General features: G+C 43.9%; 1 protein-coding gene across 2 annotated transcripts in view; it reads right to left on the bottom strand.

Moving 5' to 3' along the window:
* Positions 1–21,743, bottom strand: part of VPS8 (VPS8 subunit of CORVET complex) — a 313,830-nt gene that overhangs the window by 289,232 nt on the left and 2,855 nt on the right. For both annotated transcript variants that reach the window (XM_073551536.1, XM_073551537.1), the window contains exons 2-7: positions 18,036–18,205; positions 13,694–13,762; positions 1,765–1,892; positions 1,546–1,639; positions 1,387–1,419; positions 1,257–1,311 (exon numbers count right to left, since the gene is read on the bottom strand). In XM_073551536.1, coding sequence (XP_073407637.1) covers positions 1,257–1,311; positions 1,387–1,419; positions 1,546–1,639; positions 1,765–1,892; positions 13,694–13,762; positions 18,036–18,205 — 549 coding nt within the window. The remainder of the gene's footprint in view (positions 1–1,256; positions 1,312–1,386; positions 1,420–1,545; positions 1,640–1,764; positions 1,893–13,693; positions 13,763–18,035; positions 18,206–21,743) is intronic.

Raw genomic sequence — 21,743 nt, 5'->3', positions numbered from 1 at the left:
AAGGCGAATGTGTCCGGCATATCCCTTCCCAGTGCCGATTTCATTCTAATAAGTAGTATAGTATCAGTCTACTACAGAAAGGTATTGCTCAGATACCAGCGAATCTCTACATACCACCAGTAGTTAAGAATTCATGTAAATAAATCAATAATTATCCACTAAAGTAGATGTAACGAGGAACGCAACATATCATGCACCATTCCTCATACGCTGCATGCAGAGGATTATCGTACCTTTGCCTTCCCAGTTCCATGACATTAGGAGAATAGACAGAAAAAACAGGTCATTAGAGCCAAAAAGGCGCAAGTATCTCCCCACTCGCATGCTCTGCGCCATGTTATATGTCCTCTATTCTGTGCAGACAGTAGACGGTGGCTGAGAAGGAGATGCTCATCACTCCTCCGTTCTACAAAGTTCTTCCATAAGTTTTTGTAATGCAGTTGCAGAGCTTTTGCCAATAGGGTCCCTGTCTAGCTGTAACTATAGTATGTCCGCCCTTGTATATGGTATAGCTTTACTTCTGGTCTACTGATCAGTAAGAAGTCTAGTCGGCTAGTCACAAAAACAAATCAGAGAAATAAAAAAGTTTTATGTAGAACACTCTTCATATCAAAAATGTCAGCTGTCATCTGGTCAGCATCGGCAGGCTCTCCAATAGTCTTTGCACTAGTTTATCATCATCATAAATGACCTTGGCATATTTTTTAAATCATTACTGAAAAGGTCTTGAGACTACTCCGTGAACGCTCAACATTAAATGGAAATTTTCAAAATTTTTGCCACATTTACGTTTTTTTTTCCACAAATAAACACAAGAAATTTTGAAGAAATTTTACTACTATCATAAAGTACAATAGGTCACGAAAAAACACTCTCCGAATTAGTGGGATATGTTGAAGCGTTCCAGAGTTATAACCACATAAATTGACAGTGGTCAAATTTCAAAATTAAGGCTTGGTCACTAACCTACAAAGTGGCTTGGTCCTTATGGGGTTTTAAATTAATCTCTGGAGGCAGATTCACAGAGAAATATTTTTAATCTAATCAGAGAAAAACTGATGAAAATCTGGTCAAAAACGCTGATGAAATTCGGATCGATTTATTGTATACTTAAAAGTCACTAATATGTGCATAAGCCCTTAAGCATACTTTTTATAGAAAGAAAGAAAGGTATACTGTAACTTAAAAGTGTTCCCAAAACATGATGCGAATGGAGTCCAATTATTAAAAAAATATTTTGACCCCATAGAGCTTACCAAATATTAAAGCCAATCCATGAGAAGTGCCAACTGCAATCAGATTGGAAACAGCCTTAAAAAAAAAAAATATATAAAATGTAAGGAGGGCTCAGCACAGTGTACAATAGATACACAGATAAATACTTACTATGGCTGTGGGCAAACCAGCATCCACTTTATCCTGAAAAAGAGAAAAGATTTATAGTTTTTTTATCCGTTGATTTTAACCATTTCAATTTATGAACAGATTCTATGGTTCATCCTCTGTAGGACAATACCATGCTTGATATATTTTACATATACTCACTGTAGCAGACACTATCTGAGCCGAGATGCCTTTCAGTAACGTTTGTCGCATTACTGATCCATGACGAGAAAAAGCATCGGGTAGCCTCTTTTTCCTGACATAATAAAGAACCCATTGAAACTTTGAACATTTATTAATAATTTGTTCATTGATGTACTATTGTGACAGCATAGGATATATAACACTGAAGGACAAGCAATAACCGTTTTATACGTGTACCTTTTGTGGGCCCGATCGCCGCTGTCAGAGCTGGCCAATGATGAGGTGTCACATGAGTGGGTGTCAATGGTCTCTATGTTTAGAAGAGCTGGATCCTCCGGTATAAAAGTTTCATCCTCATCATCTGTCTACAGGAAAAAATATAGAATAGAAAGTGCTTTCTTCTCCTCAATCATGTGATCGGTGGGTATTGGGAGGATGCAGGAAATGCTGGGACCAAGGAGATCCAGTCAGCTCTAGAATCCAGCCAGAAGACTGAATTTCCACTGTAACTGGGAGCAAAATAAAAGCCCCAGTTACAGGGAAAATCAGATTAAAAATATATTTAAATGTTGAAATGTCCCCTAAAGTTGGCAGGTGGGAGCACAATGTGTGAAATAAATGAGAAAAAGAAAAATAAAGCCACCGGCAATCCAAATCGCTGTTACTAGCCCCACCACCCCTGTTGAAAAAAACAAAATGGGTCTAATATATCAAAATGATTGCTGAGGAAAAGGGAACAAACTTTGAATTTTTGTTTTTGTGATCCTTTGTGGTCATTTAAAAAAATTATGAAAAACAGACATTTCATTTATATTTTACCATCGATATTTGCAAAAACTATTTTATAAAAAAGTATAGAAATAATATAAAAATTAGGATTCCACTTATTATGAAAAAAAAAATGTAATATTTAATCAAGAAAATATCTTACAGCTATTTAACGTCTTACCAAACGCCGACACACATTAAAAACAGCGGTTGTTTATGGGCGGTCATTGAGCTGACATCTAAATCTGTGCAACCGCCGCCTCCAGCAGCCATTTTCCTGAAGCCCACCGCCGGAAGAAAAATGTGCAGAGTGGGGATACCGCCTCCACCGCCGACATTTTTCTTTTTAAGTATACCGCCGAAAAATCCCCTTCTCCCAGTCCAGGGCCCGCAGCATCGCCCCACTCCTGCTGCAGCCTGCTTCCTGCAGTGGTGACCCTGTCTCCTGTGACCCCGCTCCCCCGCCTTCCCCTTAGATAAACTACACTCGGACTATAAGAAGCGCCCCTATTTTCCTCCCAAATTTGGGGAGAAAAGTGCATCTTATAGTCCTCAAAATACAGTATTTTTTTATTCCAATTTGCATTAATTCCTGTGTAGCATCTGAAGGGTTAAAAAAAACTCCTGACAGTAATTTGAAGTATTTGAGGAGTGCGATTTTTAAGATGGTATGACTTTTGGGGAGTATACAATATATATGCCCCGCAAAGTCCATTTAAATCTCAACAGGTCCCTAAAGAAACAGGTTTTGTAAATTTCTTGAGAAATTACTATTAAACATTTAACCCTTCTGACATCCTAACAAAATAAAATGACATTTGAGAAATGATGCAGATGCAAAGCAGACATATGGGAAATGTTATTGATTATTTTGTACAGCATGACAAAATGGTTTAAGGCTATCAAAACTGAAAGTTTTAAAATTGCAAGTTTTTCAAAAATTGTCACCAAAATTCCCATATTTTCACAAATAAAAGCAAAACATATCAACGTAAATTTACCAGTAACAAAGTACAATGTGTCACGAAAAAACAATCTCAGATCCACTGGGATACATTGAAGCGTTCCAGAGTTATTACCTCATAAAGTGACACTGGTCACATTTCAAAAAATTGTCCTGGTCATTAAATGGGTATTCCCATCTCCAAGATCCTATCCCTATATGTAGTAGGTATATTAACCCCTTCATGACCCAGCCTATTTTGACCTTAATGACCAGGCCATTTTTTGCAATTCTGACCAGTGTCCCTTTATGAGGTAATAACTCAGGAACGCTTCAACGGATCCTAGCGATTATAAGAATGTTTTTTCGTGACATATTGGGCTTCAGGTTAGTGGTAAATTTAGGTCAATAATTTTTGCGCTTATTTCTGAAAAAAATCGGAAATTTGGAGAAAATTTTAAAAACTTCGCAATTTTCAAATTTTAAATTTTTATTCTGTTAAACCAGAGAGTTATGTGACACAAAATAGTTAATAAATAACATTTCCCACATGTCTACTTTACGTCAGCACAATTTTGTAAACAATTTTTTTTTGTTAGGAAGTTAGAAGGGTTAAAAGTTGACCAGTGATTTCTCATTTTTACAACAAAATTTACAAAACCATTTTTTTTTAGGGACCACATCACATTTGAAGTCACTTTGAGGGGTCTATATGGCTGAAAATACCCAAAAGTGACACCATTGTAAAAACTGCACCCCTCAAGGTACTCAAAACCACATTCAAGAAGTTTATTAACCCTTCCGGTGTTTCACAGCAGCAGAAGCAACATGGAAGGAAAAAATGAACATTTAACTTTTTAGTCACAAAAATGATCTTTTAGCAACAATTTTTTATTTTTCACAAGGGTAAAATGAGAAAGTGGACCCCAAAAGTTATTGTCCAATTTGTCCTGAGTACGCTGTTTGGACACACGGCAGGGCTCGGAAGGGATGGAGCACCATTTGACTTTTTAAAGGGAAAATTAGCTCCAATTGTTAGTGGACAACATGTCGCGTTTGGAGAGCCCCTGTGTGCCTAAACTTTGGAGCTCCCCCACAAGTGACCCCATTTTGGAAACTAGACCCCCCAAGGAACTTATCTAGATGCATAGTGAGCACTTTGAACCCCCAGGTGCTTCACAAATTGATCTATAAAATGAAAAAGTACTTTTTTCACAAAAATTTTCTTTTAGCCTCATTTTTTTCATTTTCACATGGGCAACAGGATAAAATGGATCCTAAAATTTGTTGGGCAATTTCTCCTGAGTGCAGAAATACCTCATATGTGGTCATAAACCACCGTTTGGGTGCACGGAAGGGCTTGGAAGGGAAGGAGCGCCATTTGACTTTCTGAATGGAAAAAGGAGATTTTTGTGTACTCACCGTAAAATCTCTTTCTCTTAGCCTCTAATTGGGGGACACAGAACCATGGGTGTTATGATGCTGTCCACTAGGAGGCGACACTATGCATAATCTGAAAAAGATTAACTTTGGCTCCTCCTCTGCAGTATACACCCCTGGACGGCGTCAGCCTTCTCCAGTTTTGTGCAAAAGCATTAGGAGGAACGTAACCAAATAACATAACCATGCCTGTAAGAAGGCTACTATGTACGAGCTCAAAGAACAATATGAGAACTCAACCGTAAACAACGGCCCATAAGGGCAACAGGGTGGGAGCTGTGTCCCCCAATTAGAGGCTAAGAGAAAGAGATTTTACGGTGAGTACACAAAAATCTCCTTTACTCTGTCGCCTCATTGGGGGACACAGAACCATGGGACGTCCCAAAGCAGTCCCTGGGTGGGAAGCAATGGACGAATAATGTGCTTGCAGGTCCCTAAATTTGGGGCACTGCCGCCTGCAGAACCAGTCTACCCAGGCTCGCATCCGCTGAGGACTGGGTATGAACACTGTAGTGTTTCGTAAACGTGTGTAGGCTAGTCCAAGTGGCCGCCTTACACACTTGTTGTGCTGAAGCCTGATGCCGAATGGCCCATGAGGTCCCTACTGCCCGTGTAGAGTGTGCCATGATCCCGGCCGGAAGAGGGGAACTGTTAAGTCAGTAGGCCTCATGTATGGTGGACTTGATCCACCTGGCAAGGGTAGCCTTGAAAGCCGGCAGTCCCTTGCGACTACCTTCTGGAAGAATGAAGAGGGAATCAGACTTCCGGAAAGGTGCAGTCCTGGACACGTAAATCCGCAATGCTCTGACGAGGTCAAGCGTATGCAGAGCCTTCTCCACTCTATGAACCGGAACCGGGCAAAGGGATGGCAGTGAAATCTCCTCACTTGAGGTGAAAGTTGGACACAACCTTCGGAAGGAAGGATGGTACCGTGCGAAGAACCACCTTGTCCTGGTGAAAGGCTAGGAAAGGCCGCCAGCAGGAAAATGCTGACAATTCCGACACTCTGCGTAACGAGGTGATCGCCACTAGAAAAACCACTTTCTGAGACAGAATGGAGAGTGGAACTCCTCTAAGAGGTTTGAAGGGTGGAGCTTGCAATGCTGTCAGGACCAGATTGAGGTCCCATGTATCCAGCGGACGTTTGTAGGGAGGAACCAATCGGGAAACTCCCTGGATGAAAGTCCTTACTTGCGGTTTAATAGCAATGCGCTTTTGAAAAAGGACTGAAAGCGCCGACACCTGACTCTTAAGCGAGCCTAAGGATAGCTTGGCGTCTAGGCCCGATTGAAGAAAACCTAGTACCTTCGGGAGGGAATAAGGGAGTGGGACTTGTCCATGAGATTCGCACCAAGAAAAGAAAGCTCTCCAGGTACGATAATAGATCTTGGCGGAGGCAGGCTTCCTTGCCCTGATCATAGTTGCAATGACTGCCGGTGAAAAACCTGCCTGGGTTAGAATCCAGGTTTCAAGGGCCATGCCGTCAAATTGAGAGCCCCTGAATTCTGATGGAAGAACGGACCTTGAGACAGAAGGTCGTGACGATCGGGTAGACGCCAGGGGACGTCTGCTGTAAGTTGAACGATGTCGGCGTACCATGTACGTCTCGGCCAGTCTGGCGCGATGAGGATGGTTGGAACTCCCTCTTGCTTGATCTTCCTCACAACCCTGGAGATTAGGGGGAGGGGTGGAAAAATGTACAAGAGTCGGAACTGGGACCAGTCCTGGACCAGGTCATCCGCTCCGAGCGACCGCAGGTCGTGTGTCCTGGCCATGAAATTGGGGACCTTGGTATTGAGATGGGATGCCATTAGGTCCACCTCCGGGGTTCCCCAGCGTTGACAGATCTGGTAAAAAATCTCAGGATGGAGAGACCACTCCCCCCGAGTCCATTCCTTGCCTGCTGAGGAAGTCGGCTTCCCAGTTTTCTACACCCGGAATGTGGACCGCAGAAAGTACCGACCTCGTGTCTTCCGCCCAGCGGAGGATATGCGCCACTTCTCTCATCGCCTGGGCGCTGCGGGTCCCGCCTTGGTGGTTCACGTATGCCACAGCTGTGGCATTGTCCGACTGTATCCGTATGTGCGAGGCTGCAAGCAAGTGATGAAAGGCTCTCAGTGCCAAGAGGATGGCCCTGATTTCCAGAATATTGATGGGCAATGTCACTTCCCTCGGTGACCACTTGCCTTGTGCCCTGTGATGTAGGTGCACCTGTCAGGCTTGCATCGGTAGTCAGGATCTTCCATTGTCCTGAGAGAAAGGGCTTCCCTCGTGTAAGCGAGGTTGGTTTGAGCCACCAATGCAGGGACCTCCTGGTTGACGACGTCAACCTGAACTCCCTGTCGAGGGAGAAGGGATTTCTGTCCCAAGAGCTGAGTATGGCTAGTTGAAGGACCCTGAGGTGAAACTGGGCAAATGGCACTGCCTCTATTGCTGCTGCCATTCGGCCGAGGACTCTCATGGCAAACCGGAGAGATCGAGGAGGACTGCGAAGGAGTGTACGAACTCCCAGACGGATGGCCAGTGTCTTGTCCTTGGGAAGGAGCACCAGGCCCCTGAAGGTGTCGAATAACATTCCCAGGAATGTTAGAGTCTGACTTGGGATAGTCGACGATTTCTGTAGGTTGACTAGCCATCCCAGGCGACTCAGTGTGTCTATTGTGATTGAGACACTGACCTCGCAGTCTTTGAAAGTGGGAGACTTGATGAGGAGGTCGTCCAGGTACGGGATGACTAGAATGCCTCTTGAGTGCAGAACGTCCATGGTGGCCGCCATGACTTTGGTGAACGTTCTTGGAGCCGTGACGAGTCCAAACGGAAGGGCGACAAACTGGTAGTGGTTTTGGTTGACCGCCAACCTGAGAAACCTTTGGTGGGCGGGGGCAATTGGTATGTGCAGATACGTATCCTGTATGTCTATGGAGGCAAGGTATTCTCCCTGCTCCATGGATGCAATGATGGACCGGAGGGACTCCATGCGGAAATGACGGACCCGTACATAATTGTTGAGCTGTTTTAGGTCCAGTATGGGTCGGACGCTGCCTCCTTTCTTGGGGACTACGAACAGATTTGAGTAGAACCCTTGGAATCTCTCGTTCGCGGGAACCGGCACCACAACTCCTGCTTGAAGGAGAGAGGAGACCACTTGGTGGAAAGCACGAGCCTTGTCTGGTGGTGTTGGAGGAATAGAAAGGAAGAACCGGTTCGGTGGAGCGGAAGTGAACTCTATCTTGTATCCGGAAGACACTATTTCCCTGACCCACCTGTCTTCTGTAATAGGCAGCCAGACTTGCTGGAAGAGTAAAAGTCGGCCGCCTACTGGTGGGGTGTCTTCCGGAGTTCGTGAGTCATGATGAAGCAAAGTTCTGAGGTTTTCCTCCCTTGGGTTTCGCTTGGCCTGCTTTCGACTGCCAAGACCTGTCCGGTCGCTGCTGCGTCCGTGGGTTGTCCCTGCGTGGAGAGCGGTTACGGTTTTGCGCTGGGGGTGAGACGGACCAGCCCGGGGAATTCCAAAAGGATCGGAATCGCGTAGTTGAGGGAGAGAGGTACTTTTACCCCCAGTGGCATTGGCTATCATTGTGTCCAACTTTTCGCCGAAAAGTCTTCCAGTAAGATAAGGAAGTCGCGTTTGAGCTATCTGGCAGAGAGAGTAAGGTCTGCGCTGCTAGCCTAGAAACCGGGGGGGGTCCACTTCAGGTGGATCTGTCCATTGTTTGGTGTCTGTCTGTGGGAAGGGGTACTTCGCTTCCAAATATTTGCGATTAGCAAATTTTTTCTCAGGCTGCGCAAACTGTTTGGTAAGTATTTTCTCAAACTCATGGTGATTAGGGAAGACCTTAGGTGGTTTCTGAACACTTTCGAAGCAAATCCTATGTTCTGGGACTTCCGGGGCCGACTCTGGAATTTTTAGCACCCGATGAATGGCAGAGATTATGTCCTCAACTAGCGCTGTATTGCTAGGGGGAGAAGGTACCACGGACCTCTCCGTTTCGTTATCTGAGTCGGAGTCACAGATGCCCTCCGAATCCTGTGCCTCACTAAGGTGATCCTGGAGGGCGACCTGGGGCAGGGGTCTTCTGTGGTGGGGGATCTCTGTGGTAAATTGCACTGTCTGTCTGTGACAGGGGACTGCCTAGGAGACCTGGAATGACGCTGTCTCTCCCTGGGGGGGGACGACCTTGTGCTATAGGCCGACTCAGGTGATCGAGACCTGTGGGTCCGCTTACGTCTGTGAGAGTCGGAAGCAGCATGTTCCTGAGACAAGCTGTCCGTTTGCTGTGTAACGTCCATAGCCGGGGCCTGACTCTGCAGAGCTTGCAGCAATGTGGCAGTTAGGTTGTCTATGGACTGTGTCATAGACTGTGACATCTGAGTTGCCCATTCCGGCGTGGCCTGTGACACTGAAGCGTCAGTAGGGACTCCCTGGGGTTCTGACCCAGAGTTCTGGATGCAGTCCCGGCAGTGCGGATACGTGCTACCACTAGGGAGTGTGGCTTTGCAGGCTGTGCAGAATGCATAGAAACATTCCTGCCTGGTTCTCTTCCTTGAGCCCGGCATAGTGCACAGAGGCTGGCTATCATGGATCGTACAGGGGTGGCTACGCAGAGGGAACCCACAGAGAGCCTTCTAGGAAGTATGGATTCACAGCTGAGTAATGAAAACCCAGCTGTGAGCTTACCCCACCGGTGTGCCCCTAGATCCAGCGCCGACAGATCCCAGTTCTGTGCCCCCCGGAGACCGCTGTGATGCTCCTCTCCTGGATCTCATCCAAAAAACATGGCCACCGGGACTCTGAGGAGAGGGAGGAGGGGGCGGAGAGCTGAAAAGGGCACGCTGGGCTGTGTAAAAACACGCCCTTTCTGCATCAATCCGCCCCTTCTATGACACTCCAGCGTGTCATTTTAGTCATCCGGGGGGCGGGGAAAAAAGAATGGAAAAAAAAGGTGTGTCTCCTTGCGACACTAAGCAAAAACTGGAGAAGGCTGACGCCGTCCAGGGGTGTATACTGCAGAGGAGGAGCCAAAGTTAATCTTTTTCAGATTATGCATAGTGTCGCATCCTAGTGGACAGCAGCATAACACCCATGGTTCTGTGTCCCCCAATGAGGCGACAGAGTAATTAGCTCCAATAGTTAGCGGACAACATGTCGCGTATGGAGAGCCCCTGTGTGCCTAAACATTGGAGCTCCCCCACAAGTGACCTCATTTTGAAAACTAGACCCTCCAAGGAACTTATCTAGATGTGTGGTGAGCACTTTGAATCCCCAAGTGCTTCATAGAAGTTTATAACGCAGAGCCGTGAAAATAAAAAAAATCATTTGCTTTTCCACAAAAATAATTTTTTGCCTCCAATTTTTTGTTTTCACAAGGGTAACAGGAGAAATTGGACCCCAAAAGTTGTCCAGTTTGTCCTGAGTATGCTGGTCTCCAATATGTGGGGGGCACCACTGTTTGGGCACATGTCGGGGCTCGGAAGGGAAGTAGTGACGTTTTGAAATGCAGACTTTGATGGAATGGTCTGCGGGCGTCATGTTACGTTTGCAGAGCCCCTGATGTGCCTAAACAGTAGAAACCCCCCCACAAGTGACCCCATTTTGGAAACTAGACCCCCCCAAGGAACTTATCTAGATGTGTGGTGAGCACTTTGAATCCCCAAGTGCTTCACAGAAGTTTATAACGCAGAACCGTGAAAATAAGAAATCATTTTTTTTCCACAAAAATAATTTTTTAGCCCCCAATTTTTTATTTTCACAAGGCTAACAGGAGAAATTAGACCCCCAAAGTTGTTGTGCAATTTTTTCTGAGTATGCTGCTGCCCCATATGTTGGGGTAAACCACTGTTTGGGCACACGTCGGGGCTCGGAAGGGAGGGAGCACCGTTTGACTTTTTGAACGCAAAATTGGCAGGAATCAATGGTGGCGCCATGTTGCGTTTAGAGAGCCCCTGATGTGCCTAACCAGTGGAAAAACCCCAATTCTAACTCCAACCCTAACCCCAACACACCCCTAACCCTAATCCCAACCCTAACCATAACTCTAACCACAAACGTAACCCATCACACCCCTAACCCTAATCCCAACCCTAACCCCAACCACTCCTAACCCTATTCTTAACCCTAATCCCAACCCTAACCCTAATTCCAACCCTAACTCTAATTCCAACCCTAATTCCAAACCTAACCCTAATTCCAACCCTAACCCTAGACCCTATCACAGTGATCAAAATGTACCTGGAATGAATGAGTGAATGAATGAATGAATGAATGAATCTGCTGGCTGGCAGACTCGGCGGGCGCACTGCGCATGCGCCCGCCATTTGGGAAGATGTCGGCGCCCACGGGAGAAGACGGAGGGAAACCGGGACTGGGAAAGTACAGGGGGGGGAGGGGCTGGGATCGGACAGCGGGAGGAGCGGAGGACAGGACAGAGGGGAGCAGGGGGCAGCGGAGGACAGAACGGAGGGGAGGAAAGACTGACGGCAGTGGCAGATCGCCGCTGTCAGTCGGTGGCGGGGACAGATCGCGGTCTCCAGCCATGGCCGATATTATTGCAGCATCGGCCATGGCTGGATTGTAATATTTCACCAAGTTTCATTGATGAAATATTACAATCGTACTGATTGGCTGTTTCACATTCAACAGCGAATCATTACGATCATAGCCACGGGGGGCAAAGCCACTCCCCCTGGAGTGAAGTACAAGTCCTCCTGTACCTGCGGGTCGGGTGACCTTTCAGTGACCCGTTACCCGACCCGCAGGAACGCGATCTCGCCATGACACATATGCTGTGTCACAGGTCGGATTGGCACAAGTTTTCATGATGCATACGCTGTGTCAAAGGTCGGGAAGGGGTTATAATAATAATAATATTATTATTATTCGCCAATATCTCCAATTAGAAAGGTAGCATAGTTTTTCTGATTCGCCATGTCTCTTTCCTCAAGTGCAGGCATTGCAGGATCTTGGGTATCAATGATTATGGCCACTAACAACTAGCCACCTGTCACTATATCAGTCGTTGTACCAATGGATACCTAAGGTCCTGCAATGCCTGCACATGAGAAAAGAAACAAGCAAATCAGACATATCTAATTGGAGGTATTTGCTAATATTATTATTGCACTATTGCACCTACTACATATTGGGATAGGATCTTGGAGATGGGAATACGCCAGAGCTTTTTTTGGTTTTGCGTTTTTGTTTTTCGCTCCCCTTCTTCCCAGAGCCATAACTTTTTCATTTTTTTGTCAATTTGGCCAAGTGAGGGCTTAATTTTTGCGGGACGGGTTGTACTTTTGAAGGACATCATTGGTTTTACCATGTCGTGTACTAGAAAACTGGAAAAAAAATCCAAGTACGGTGAAATTGCAAAGAAAGTGCAATCCCACACTTGTTTTTTGTTTGACTTTTTTGTAGGTTCACAAAATGCTAAAACTGACTTGCCATTGTGATTCTCCAGACCACTACGAGGTCATAGGGACCAAACATGTCTAGGTTCTTTTTTTATATAAGTGGTGAAAAAAATTCCAAACTTTGCTAAAAAAAAAAAAAAATATTGTGCCATTTTCCAATACCCATAGCGTCTCCATTTTTCGTGATCTTGGGTTGGGTGAAGGCTTTTTTTTTGCGCACCGAGCTGACATTTTTAATGATACCATTTTGGTGCAGATGCGATCTTTTGAACGCCTGCTACTGCATTTTAATGCAGTGTTGCGGTGACGAAAAAAACGTAATTCTGGCGCTTTGATTTTTTTATCGCTACACCGTTCAGCGATCAGGTTAATCCTTTTTGTTTTTGATAGATTGGGCGATTCTGAATGCGGTGATACCAAATATGTGTATGTTTGATTTTATTTGTATTGTTTTATTGCTTTATTTTGAATCAGGTGAAAGGGGGGGTGATTTGAACTTTTATATTTTTTTATATTTTTAAACACTTTTTTTTTTTTTTTAGTTTTGGCATGCTTCAATAGTCTCCATAGGAGGCTAGAAGCTGCCATAGCCCGATCGGCTCTGCTACATAAAGGGCGATGATCAGTTTGCCTCTATGTAGTTGAATTGCTGACTTGCTATGAGCGCCGACCACTGGGTGGCGCTCACAGCAATCTGGCACTGACAACCATAAAAGTCTTCAGGAGACCTCTGGTTGTCATGCCGACACACCGGTGACCCGCGATCACGTGACACAGGTCACCCGTGTGCGTATTTCCAGTGCAATTGCTGGAAGCGCCATTTAAATGCTGATGTCAGCATTTGACAGATGCATTTAACTAGTTAATATCCACATGTGGATGGCGATTCCACCCACGGCTATTGCGGGCACAGGTCAGCTGTTCAAAACAGCGACATGTCCAGGGAAAGATGCGGGCTGACCGCTGGAGCCCACATCAAAGGGAGGGAGTCCGACATTGGTGTAAATATACGCCTGATGTCGGAAAGGGGTTAAAATTGCCGCAGCCACTAAGGGGTTAAAAAAAAACCGTGCCTGGTCAGGAATGGGAGAAAATGACCCAGTCTTGAACTGGTTAAACAAGATTCCACAATCACATAAAGGAAAAAGAATAAACAAACATCTGAAAACAAACAACAAGTTTCAGAATGGAGAGTCCTCAGTGGTTGATACCTTTTAATGGCTAACTGAAAAGATGGTAACAAATTGCAAGCTTTCCAGACTACTCAGGTCTCTTCATAAGTCATTGACTGGGCGTTCATCAGTCTGGAAAGCTTGCAATGTTACCATCTTTTCAGTTAGCCATTAAAAGGTATCAACCACTGAGGACTCTCAATCTTGAATATTCTTCTATCTACTGGCTAACACGGTACAAAGATATACATCGTTCCTGTATGAAAACAAACAGACAGGAAAAAAAGAAAATGTTTACGTATCTTATTTATTTTGTAAACGGAAAGTTTGGAGGAAGCATTCCATATTAAAGTGGCGTGTTCTGGTGGAAGACGACCCCTACATGGATCCGAGGACAGAATTGGGGCTCCAATTTACCCACCATGAAACTCACCTCGTTCAGAATGCTTTCTAGGGTTGGAGGAGTGTCAACTTGGGGGATATTAAATTCCTTGTCATCAATCTAATGGAAAAAGGCATCACATTAAAAAGACATGGTATAATGCCCCAAACTCTACTTTGGAAGGTTATGTTCACACGTTGCATTTTTGCTGCATTTTTAAGCAAATTAAAAGCTTTTTTTCCCACTACCAGCAAAGCCTATGATATTTCAGAAATCTCAGGCACACACTTTGCTTTTTTTCCTGACTGAATTGGAAAACTGCTGCTTTTTAAAATCTGCAGCATGTCACTTATTTCAGTGTTTTTGAAGCATTTTTTCACCCATAGAAAGCAATGAGTGAGTGCAAAAAAGCAGGAAAAACATTGCCATCAGCTGTTACTGCAGTTTTAATGAAAAAAAGCAGGTACAGCAGGACGTGTATCCTGTTTATTTTTTTGATTTTCTCAAGTTTAAACCACTATGGCTTGGCAGATAGGATTAGCACAATTTAATTAAATTAGAGATGTGTTAAAGTAAACAATTGCCTGACCATCTCAATGCCTGGCCAATGTGTAAAACTAAACATTGGTCAGGCAATCTGTGAAATTGAACAATGACCAACTCAGGCTGAAGAAAAAAAAGCAGTGAAAAAGCAACATCTGAACATAGCCTATGTGTTAGGCCTCTTTCGATCAGTATTTCATCAGTATTTGTATGCCAAAACCAGAAGTGTCTCCAAAACAAAGAACAGACATCAGTCTTTCAATTATATTTTTTTCTTGGTAAGTTCCATTCCTGGCTTTGGCATACAAACACTGATGCAAAATACTGACCAAATACTGACATGTCAATGAGCCTTTAAAGGGATTTTCGGAGAATAAATTAATGGGGCCCCACTGCTGTATTGTGCCCTCCCCATCAGTTTCCACATACTTCAAATAGAGAGAGAGCTCAACCACTGAACCATCCAATTGCTGGTCACAGGACCTCTGTTCTCATGATCAGTGGGGGCCGCAGCTCTAGAGCTCCCAGCAATCAGACTTGTGATGCAAACAGGTGGTGAGCGTAGATTTTTTTGGGGAAAACTACAAACCTTAAAGCTATGTTCACACGTGGCATTTTTCAGCATTTATTTTTCTGCTGCAAAACCTGCTCTTTTGGCAGGAAAGAAACTGCAGAAAAAAAAGCAGGTTTTGCTTGGTTTTCTTGCGTTTTATGGTGCATTTTTTTCCTGCTACTTTTGTCTCTTGTGTTTGCTGATAAAGTTCAGTGCAAAGAAATAAAATTTCATTCTGTTTAATCAGGATTTGGCACGCTGCAAAACCTGATACCTGCGTTTTTTGGTGCGGATTTTCAGCGTTTTTTTCACCACTTAATACTTTCAATGGGTGAAAAAACGGAGAAAAAACGTGGAACAAAACGATGAAAGAAGTGACATGCTCTGTTATGCAAAACATACTGATGACAAAAAAAACAATGTGTGTGCATGAGATTTGTGAAATCTCATAGACTTTACTGGTATTATAAAGGGCAGATGAAATTTTGCATAAAAAAACATTAAAAACCTCTGAAAAAAAAAGCCTTGGGTGAACACGGCCTATAGGCTATGTGCACATAACATCTTTTAAACTCAGGCAATCCTGACAAGCCTTTAAAGCAGAAGTGGGTTCAGGAAATTGGAGTTTTTTTCTGAAGCATCTTTTATGCAGATTTTTCACTCATCTCCTGAGCGGTTTTCCAATGGTTATGGCCGCCGGCAGTTTTGTGGAGGGTTTTCCCACAAAATTTCACTCCACTGAATAATGATGAAACTGTTAGTGTAAAAACAATGGCACAACGCTCAAAAAAATGACCGGGTGTCTTTTCAGCTTTCTCATTGACCTTTATTGTAAAGTACAGAGCACCTTGTGAGTGGAAAATGGCAGAAGAATGGTCAGGTCTCTTCTTCAACTGCTTGGTGTTTTTACAAACCTGAAGAAGTTAAAAGATGATCAAAAGACTGAACATGTGCACAGCAACCGCTTTTTACATAGAAACACATGTGCTCAATGTCTTCAATCAGTTTCTGTGGCAAAACCTGCCTAAAAAACATGTCATGTGAACACAGCCTAGAAGGGTTTCCCGATTTTAGAAAATGTCTCTCCCCTGGCTACAATTTGCTTTAAAAAAATTTGCTTTCCTTACCCTCCCCAGGTTGAGTGAAGTTCTCGTTGTCCTTTATTGTCTGCAGCTCTGGTTGATGTCATGTTACTAGCACTGCAGCCAATCACTGAGCACAGCAGCTCTGAGCTAGCTGTGCCGCCAACATTAGCAAAGCTATTGTTGCAATTGTTGCCTGTAGAGGTGGTGACGGGACACAATAAGGCCGGTTTCACAAGTCAGTGGCTCCGGTACGTGTAGTGACAGTTTTATCACGTACCGGAGACACTGACACACATAGATCCACTCAAATGAATGGGTCTATGCAGATGTTAGCGTGTTTTCACGGACACACGGTCCGTGTGCGAAACATGCTGACATGTCAGTGTTTGTGGGAGTGAACGGTCCGCAAAACGTGCTGAACACGTGCACACGGAGAACAGTTCACACTGTCCTCCGTGTTCACAGACGGACACCAGGGAAGAAGCTCTACAGTAAGTGCTGTTCCCCGGCGGCTGGTGCTGAACGCGGCTGTCATTCTTCTCTCCTGCTCTGTCGGCAACAGCAAGCAGCAGAGAATGAATGAAAACCCGATGTGGGGTTCCCCTCTGTTTGTGAACCAACCCGGCAAAACTCACAGCTGGGGGCTGCTATTCTCAGGCTGGTAAGGGGCCATTGATCTTGACCCCCCAGCCTAAAAACAGAGGCCCGCAGCTGCCCAGAAAAGGTGCATCTATTAGATGCGCCTATTCTGGAGCTTTGTCGGGTTCTTCCCACTTGCCCTGTAGAAGTGGCAAGTGGGGTTAAAAAGGAGTTAATGTCACCTTGCTATTGTAAGGTGACATTAAGCCCAGCTTAGTAATTGAGAGGTGTCAATAAGACACCTATCCATTACTAATGCTAGAGTTATTCAAGGGTTAAATAAACACACACACACAATAAGAACAAAGTATTTTATTGAAAGAATACACTACATAGTTTTAAAATCTTTATTATACTCCTAATCCCATATCGACGTCATTGTTCTCCTGTAAAAAAAATTTAAATAATAAACCAACAATATCCATACCTGTCCGGCCATCAGTCACGTCCCACGGCATAAATCCATCTCAGAGGTTAATCAGTTTACAGCCTGAGCGCTGCTAATGTGGCCGCTCCGACTGTAAACTATTGGGGAATGAATGGGAAGCAGCCGGCGCATGCTCAGTAACTAGCGGTGACGTGACAGAGCCTGTGCACGCTGCTTTCATTAATTCACCAGTAGTTTACAGTTAGAGCGGTCGCATTAGCAGCACTCCGGCTGTAAACTGATTAAACCCGCCCAGGATGGATTTACGCCGTGGGACGTGACTGATGGCCGGACAGGTATGGATAAGGTTGGTTTATTATTTTATAATTTTTTACAGAAGAACGATGGCTTCGATATGGGATTAGGAGTATAATAAAGATTTTAAAACTGTGTAGTGTATTCTTTCAATAAAATACTTTGCTCTTATTGTGTGTGTTTATTTAACCCTTAAATAACTCTAGGATTAGTAAATGGATAGGTGTCTTATTGACACCTCTCCATTACTAAGCCAGGCTTAATGTCACCTTACAATAAGCAAGGTAATAAGCAAGGTGACATTAACTCCTTATTAACCCCACTTGCCACCGCTACAGGGCAAGTGGGAAGAACCCGACAAAGCTCCATGATAGGCGCATCTAATAAATGCGCCTTTTCTGGGCAGCTGTGGGCTGCTGTTTTTAGGCTGGGGGGGGGCAAGATCAATGGCCCCTTACCAGCCTCAGAATAGCAGCCCCCAGCTGTGAGTTTGCCGGGTTGGTTCACAAACAGAGGGGCACCCCAAGTCGGGTTTTCATTCATTCTCCCCTGCTAACGCTGTTGCTGGCAGATCAGTAGAGAAGAATGACAGCCGCGTTCAGCACCAGCCACCGGGGAACAGCGCTTACTGTAGCGGCTTCTTCCCCGGCAGCCATCCGTGTAGTCCTGATGCGGCACACTGTTGCCACACGGATGTATCACGTATCCACACGGACACGAATAGCTCCGGTACCGTTTTTTCCGGTACTGGAATTATTTGGACGTGTGAGACTGCCCTCATAGAGAACACGCAGCAGCGGTGGACACGCAGTGCTGCCCTGGGAGGGTGAGTAAAGAATTGGTCATTTTTGTTTGTTTTTTATGCATTAAGCCATACACCTAGTATAATACCAGTTCCTGCTTTAATTCCAGGTCCTTATCCACATCCAGGTAGCCAACACGAGTCAGGGATTTATTGAGTTCATCTTCTACACTTCCAGACAACCCAGCGGCTTCTCCGATAAGTCTCCCTGAATCCCATCCCTTGGAACTGAGATCTTCATCGCCAGGGTCTGACTCCACTGGAAAATGACAAAGCAAAAAAGTCTTGGATTAGAAGCTTAAATGGACTTTCTGCAATTATAGAATATGGTTGCTTTCTTTCAGAATCACTGCCACTTGTGGCCATGGGTTGTATATGGTATTCCAGCCCAGGGCTGATAAAGTTTAAGAAACCGAAATTAACGAAGACATTTTTGACGGTTTTAAATATTTTCTTGCAGAAAGTGTAGTAATGCCAAAGCTTAATAATTGCACTTTTTTATCAAATGTCAATTAATTCAGATTTTCTTTCTAACCAATACAAACACCACCGCTTTATCCACCTTGGTAAGTTATGTTTAACAAAAAAGTGACATTCTCACACCTGGTAGAAGATTTATTATGTGCATTAAACACTTTCTGGTTAGTTTGACAAAGAAGCATGGCCACTAAAAATTGGAATTACAGTTTAAAATGTGACTCATGAAAAAATTAGGCACAATGAAAGCCAACAGGTAGAGTGTGATAAAAGTGCCAAAGGTATCATTCAGCACCAGCCACAGTGAGAAATGAGATGCACTTCCAGCCCCTCTAGTCTAAGACCTCATTCAGAGGTCATTTTTCTCGTAAAGCAAAAAAAAGACAGACTTTTTCAGCATTGTTTTTTGGATCCAATTCTCATCAGTATTTGGAAAGTTTTCACTATCAGTGTGTCATGTGTTTTCTTAGTTTTTGTGTACTAAAAGTTTTCTCAAGCTTTTCCTATCAAACATAAATATTAAACAGGCACATAAATGACATTGTGTGCCGTCTGATCTTGTTCATCGACCTACAAGCATAAGGGCAAGTTTGATCCATGACTGCGATAAAAATGAGAACTGTCTCCAGCTTTTGGTGCGGACCACATGGAGGACACGGACACATTCCTTTCAACCGTCTGCGAAAAGAAAAATGCAGAAGTCCTATTTGCAGGTCAAAGTCATTGGTCCAAGTGAATGGGTCTATGAAAAAAAAAACACCTAGTACTTGGACACCACCCATTTGTTATACTAGTGCTGTCCGTTTCCCACCGAGTACTTGATTGGAGAAACTTTATAAAACCATATCTGATGCAGATTGTAAAAACTGAGACACGGACCAAGAATGGGCAAAAGTCGAATCCAGATCACTGAAAATAAAACGGTAATATATAATGTGTGAGATATAAAAGAGCATGTGAATTTGCCCAAAATATTACACAGAATTATTAGGCCGGGCCACCGTGATCCGGAGCTAGAAGCACTTTGGACACAGTGCGTGTTCGCTGCCTCCAAAGTGCTGTCACCTATTGAACACGAGTGTTACCGGACCGTGCAGATTTATAGCATGCAATACAATTCTATTGAGGTAATTTCTGTTGCGGAAACTAGCTTCTCCGCAAGAGAAATTGACATGCTGCGGTTTGGAAAGACGCGCTGTATGTCAGTGTCTGTGGGTGATTCCCAGGCGATTATGCATACATAGTGGACATGGGATTTCTAGAAATATCATCCACTATTTTGTGACCTCTGGGTTGGACACAGCATAAATAAGCAGTGTCAAACCCGCAGCAACTACGGATCGTGAGCACGTACCCTAAAAGGGTCCTATGAAATACATTGTGGGCACATTGCTAGTATAGGCCAAAACTATTTTGCAATAATTATGTCACTGAGACTCCAAAATAAAGTGGCAGGGACGCTTCTCTAGTTTATTAGCCTTCAGGCCCATTTACACCGGCCGATACTCAGTCAGATTGTAAAGCTTGTGACCCATCATTTATGATAAGTGAGTAATGTGATTAGTTGACAAGTACTTCCCCAACAGAATAGGATGAAGGCTTGAGCAAGGCTGGTCATACACACTAGATATATGTCGGCTGAACGATATTTCAGCTGATCATTTGGTCGACACTCACATACAGTCATAAGCCGACACTCATCCATACACAGGGGCGATCACTCAGCCAAGAGTGCCTGTGAGCTTTATGAGAAAGCCGCCAGTTGACACGTTGGCCAACGGCTTGTCTCTGGGAGAGTAATGTGATTGGTAGTCCAAAATCGGAAATGCAAGATCGACATTTCTCCCAACTATCAGTTTGCAGGTGACCCACATTTATTTTACTGTCAGCTGAACCCATGGATATTTGTCATTACTCTCACAAACCTCTTATGATGGAACACCTTCTACATGAGCATATGAACCAGCATCATAATGGGGACACGCACTAAGGTTATGGCGACATGGTAGCTATGTGGGGTTCCTTTGTATTTTATCCCATATTGCAATTATTTGGTGGATCTGGTAGAGATGTGGGATTCTGGCCATTTGTGATTTCCCACTGTTTCCTTTCGATAATGAAAATAGGGCTCTCTACACTTGTCCCTTTAAGTTATATGACTATACAAAGTACTACTGTATATACACTGCTCAAAAAAAATAAAGGGAACACTTAAACAACAAAATGTAACTCCAAGTCAGTCACACCTCTGTGAAATCAACACTGATTGTGATTCAATTTCTCCTGCTGTTGTGACAATGGAATAAACAACAGGTAGAAATGATAGGAAGGTCACTAACATCCATGTGTCCACTCAGTAAGAGTGCCTAGGGTTCCCTTTATTTCTTTGAGCAGTATACTTTATAGCTATAGATAATCACCACATGTGACAGGTCACTACAGTGTGTCCTATATGATATATATGATGTCGTTTGGATTTTTTTTTTGTATGGATACAATTTGTGTCTTTTCCCTTTAGGGGAATCCTTATATTAGAGGTGGCCATTTTGGCATAGGACTTCTCTAGGGTATTCTAGGCTGAGACAAAGTTGCGTAGAAAAGCCAGTCTTGGGTGCCAAAATCCGTGGTAACATTGGGTGATTTATGGGGCACATTGTTGAGGGAAAGTGTTACTCCCTCCCCTTATCCCCTCTTATTTGTTGCCCTATACAAAGTAGTATACTTCTTGGGAAATGTTTATTGTTACTTTCTAATCAATATTAATAGACAGTATATTTCATTTGGGTGTTGTTTGTTATGCTAGACACATTTATTTCCTCCAGTCATATATCACCTAGTCATTCTGCAAACTTAAGTGTAATATATCTTAGGCCACGTGCACATGGTCAGTATTTGCTCAGTATTTTACCTCAGCATGTGTAAGCCAAAATTAGGAGTACATCAGTCAGAGGAAAAGTCTAATAGAAACACGTCCCCACTTCTGGATTTATCACCCACTCCTGGTTTTGGCTTACAAATCCTGAGGTAAAATACTGACCAAATACTCCGTGTGTGCGTGTGGCCTTAGTCTCCTTTCTGTCTTTTGCACTGAAAAGCTAATGACTAGACCTGCCATCTAGTATTCCTGGAGGCCCGAGCCTTTCCCAGAGTCAGTGCCCCTGTTTACACCAGAAAATAACACGTTTCCCAATTACAGAAATGTCTGGTTCCCAGATTCACAATGAAGAAAAAATTACTATAATATTCCTAAAAATTGAATGTAAGAAACTATAAATGAAATGTGCTTAATCAAATTCTTTAAAAGGTTAAATGGACAAGCT

Source organism: Dendrobates tinctorius, unplaced genomic scaffold (genome assembly GCF_039654945.1).
Source record: "Dendrobates tinctorius isolate UK_male_01 unplaced genomic scaffold, ASM3965494v1 ptg000177l, whole genome shotgun sequence".
NCBI classification, from domain to species: domain Eukaryota; kingdom Metazoa; phylum Chordata; class Amphibia; order Anura; family Dendrobatidae; genus Dendrobates; species Dendrobates tinctorius.
The sequence above is the reverse complement of the archived record's forward strand: the minus strand, read 5'-3'. Positions and strand labels throughout refer to the sequence as shown.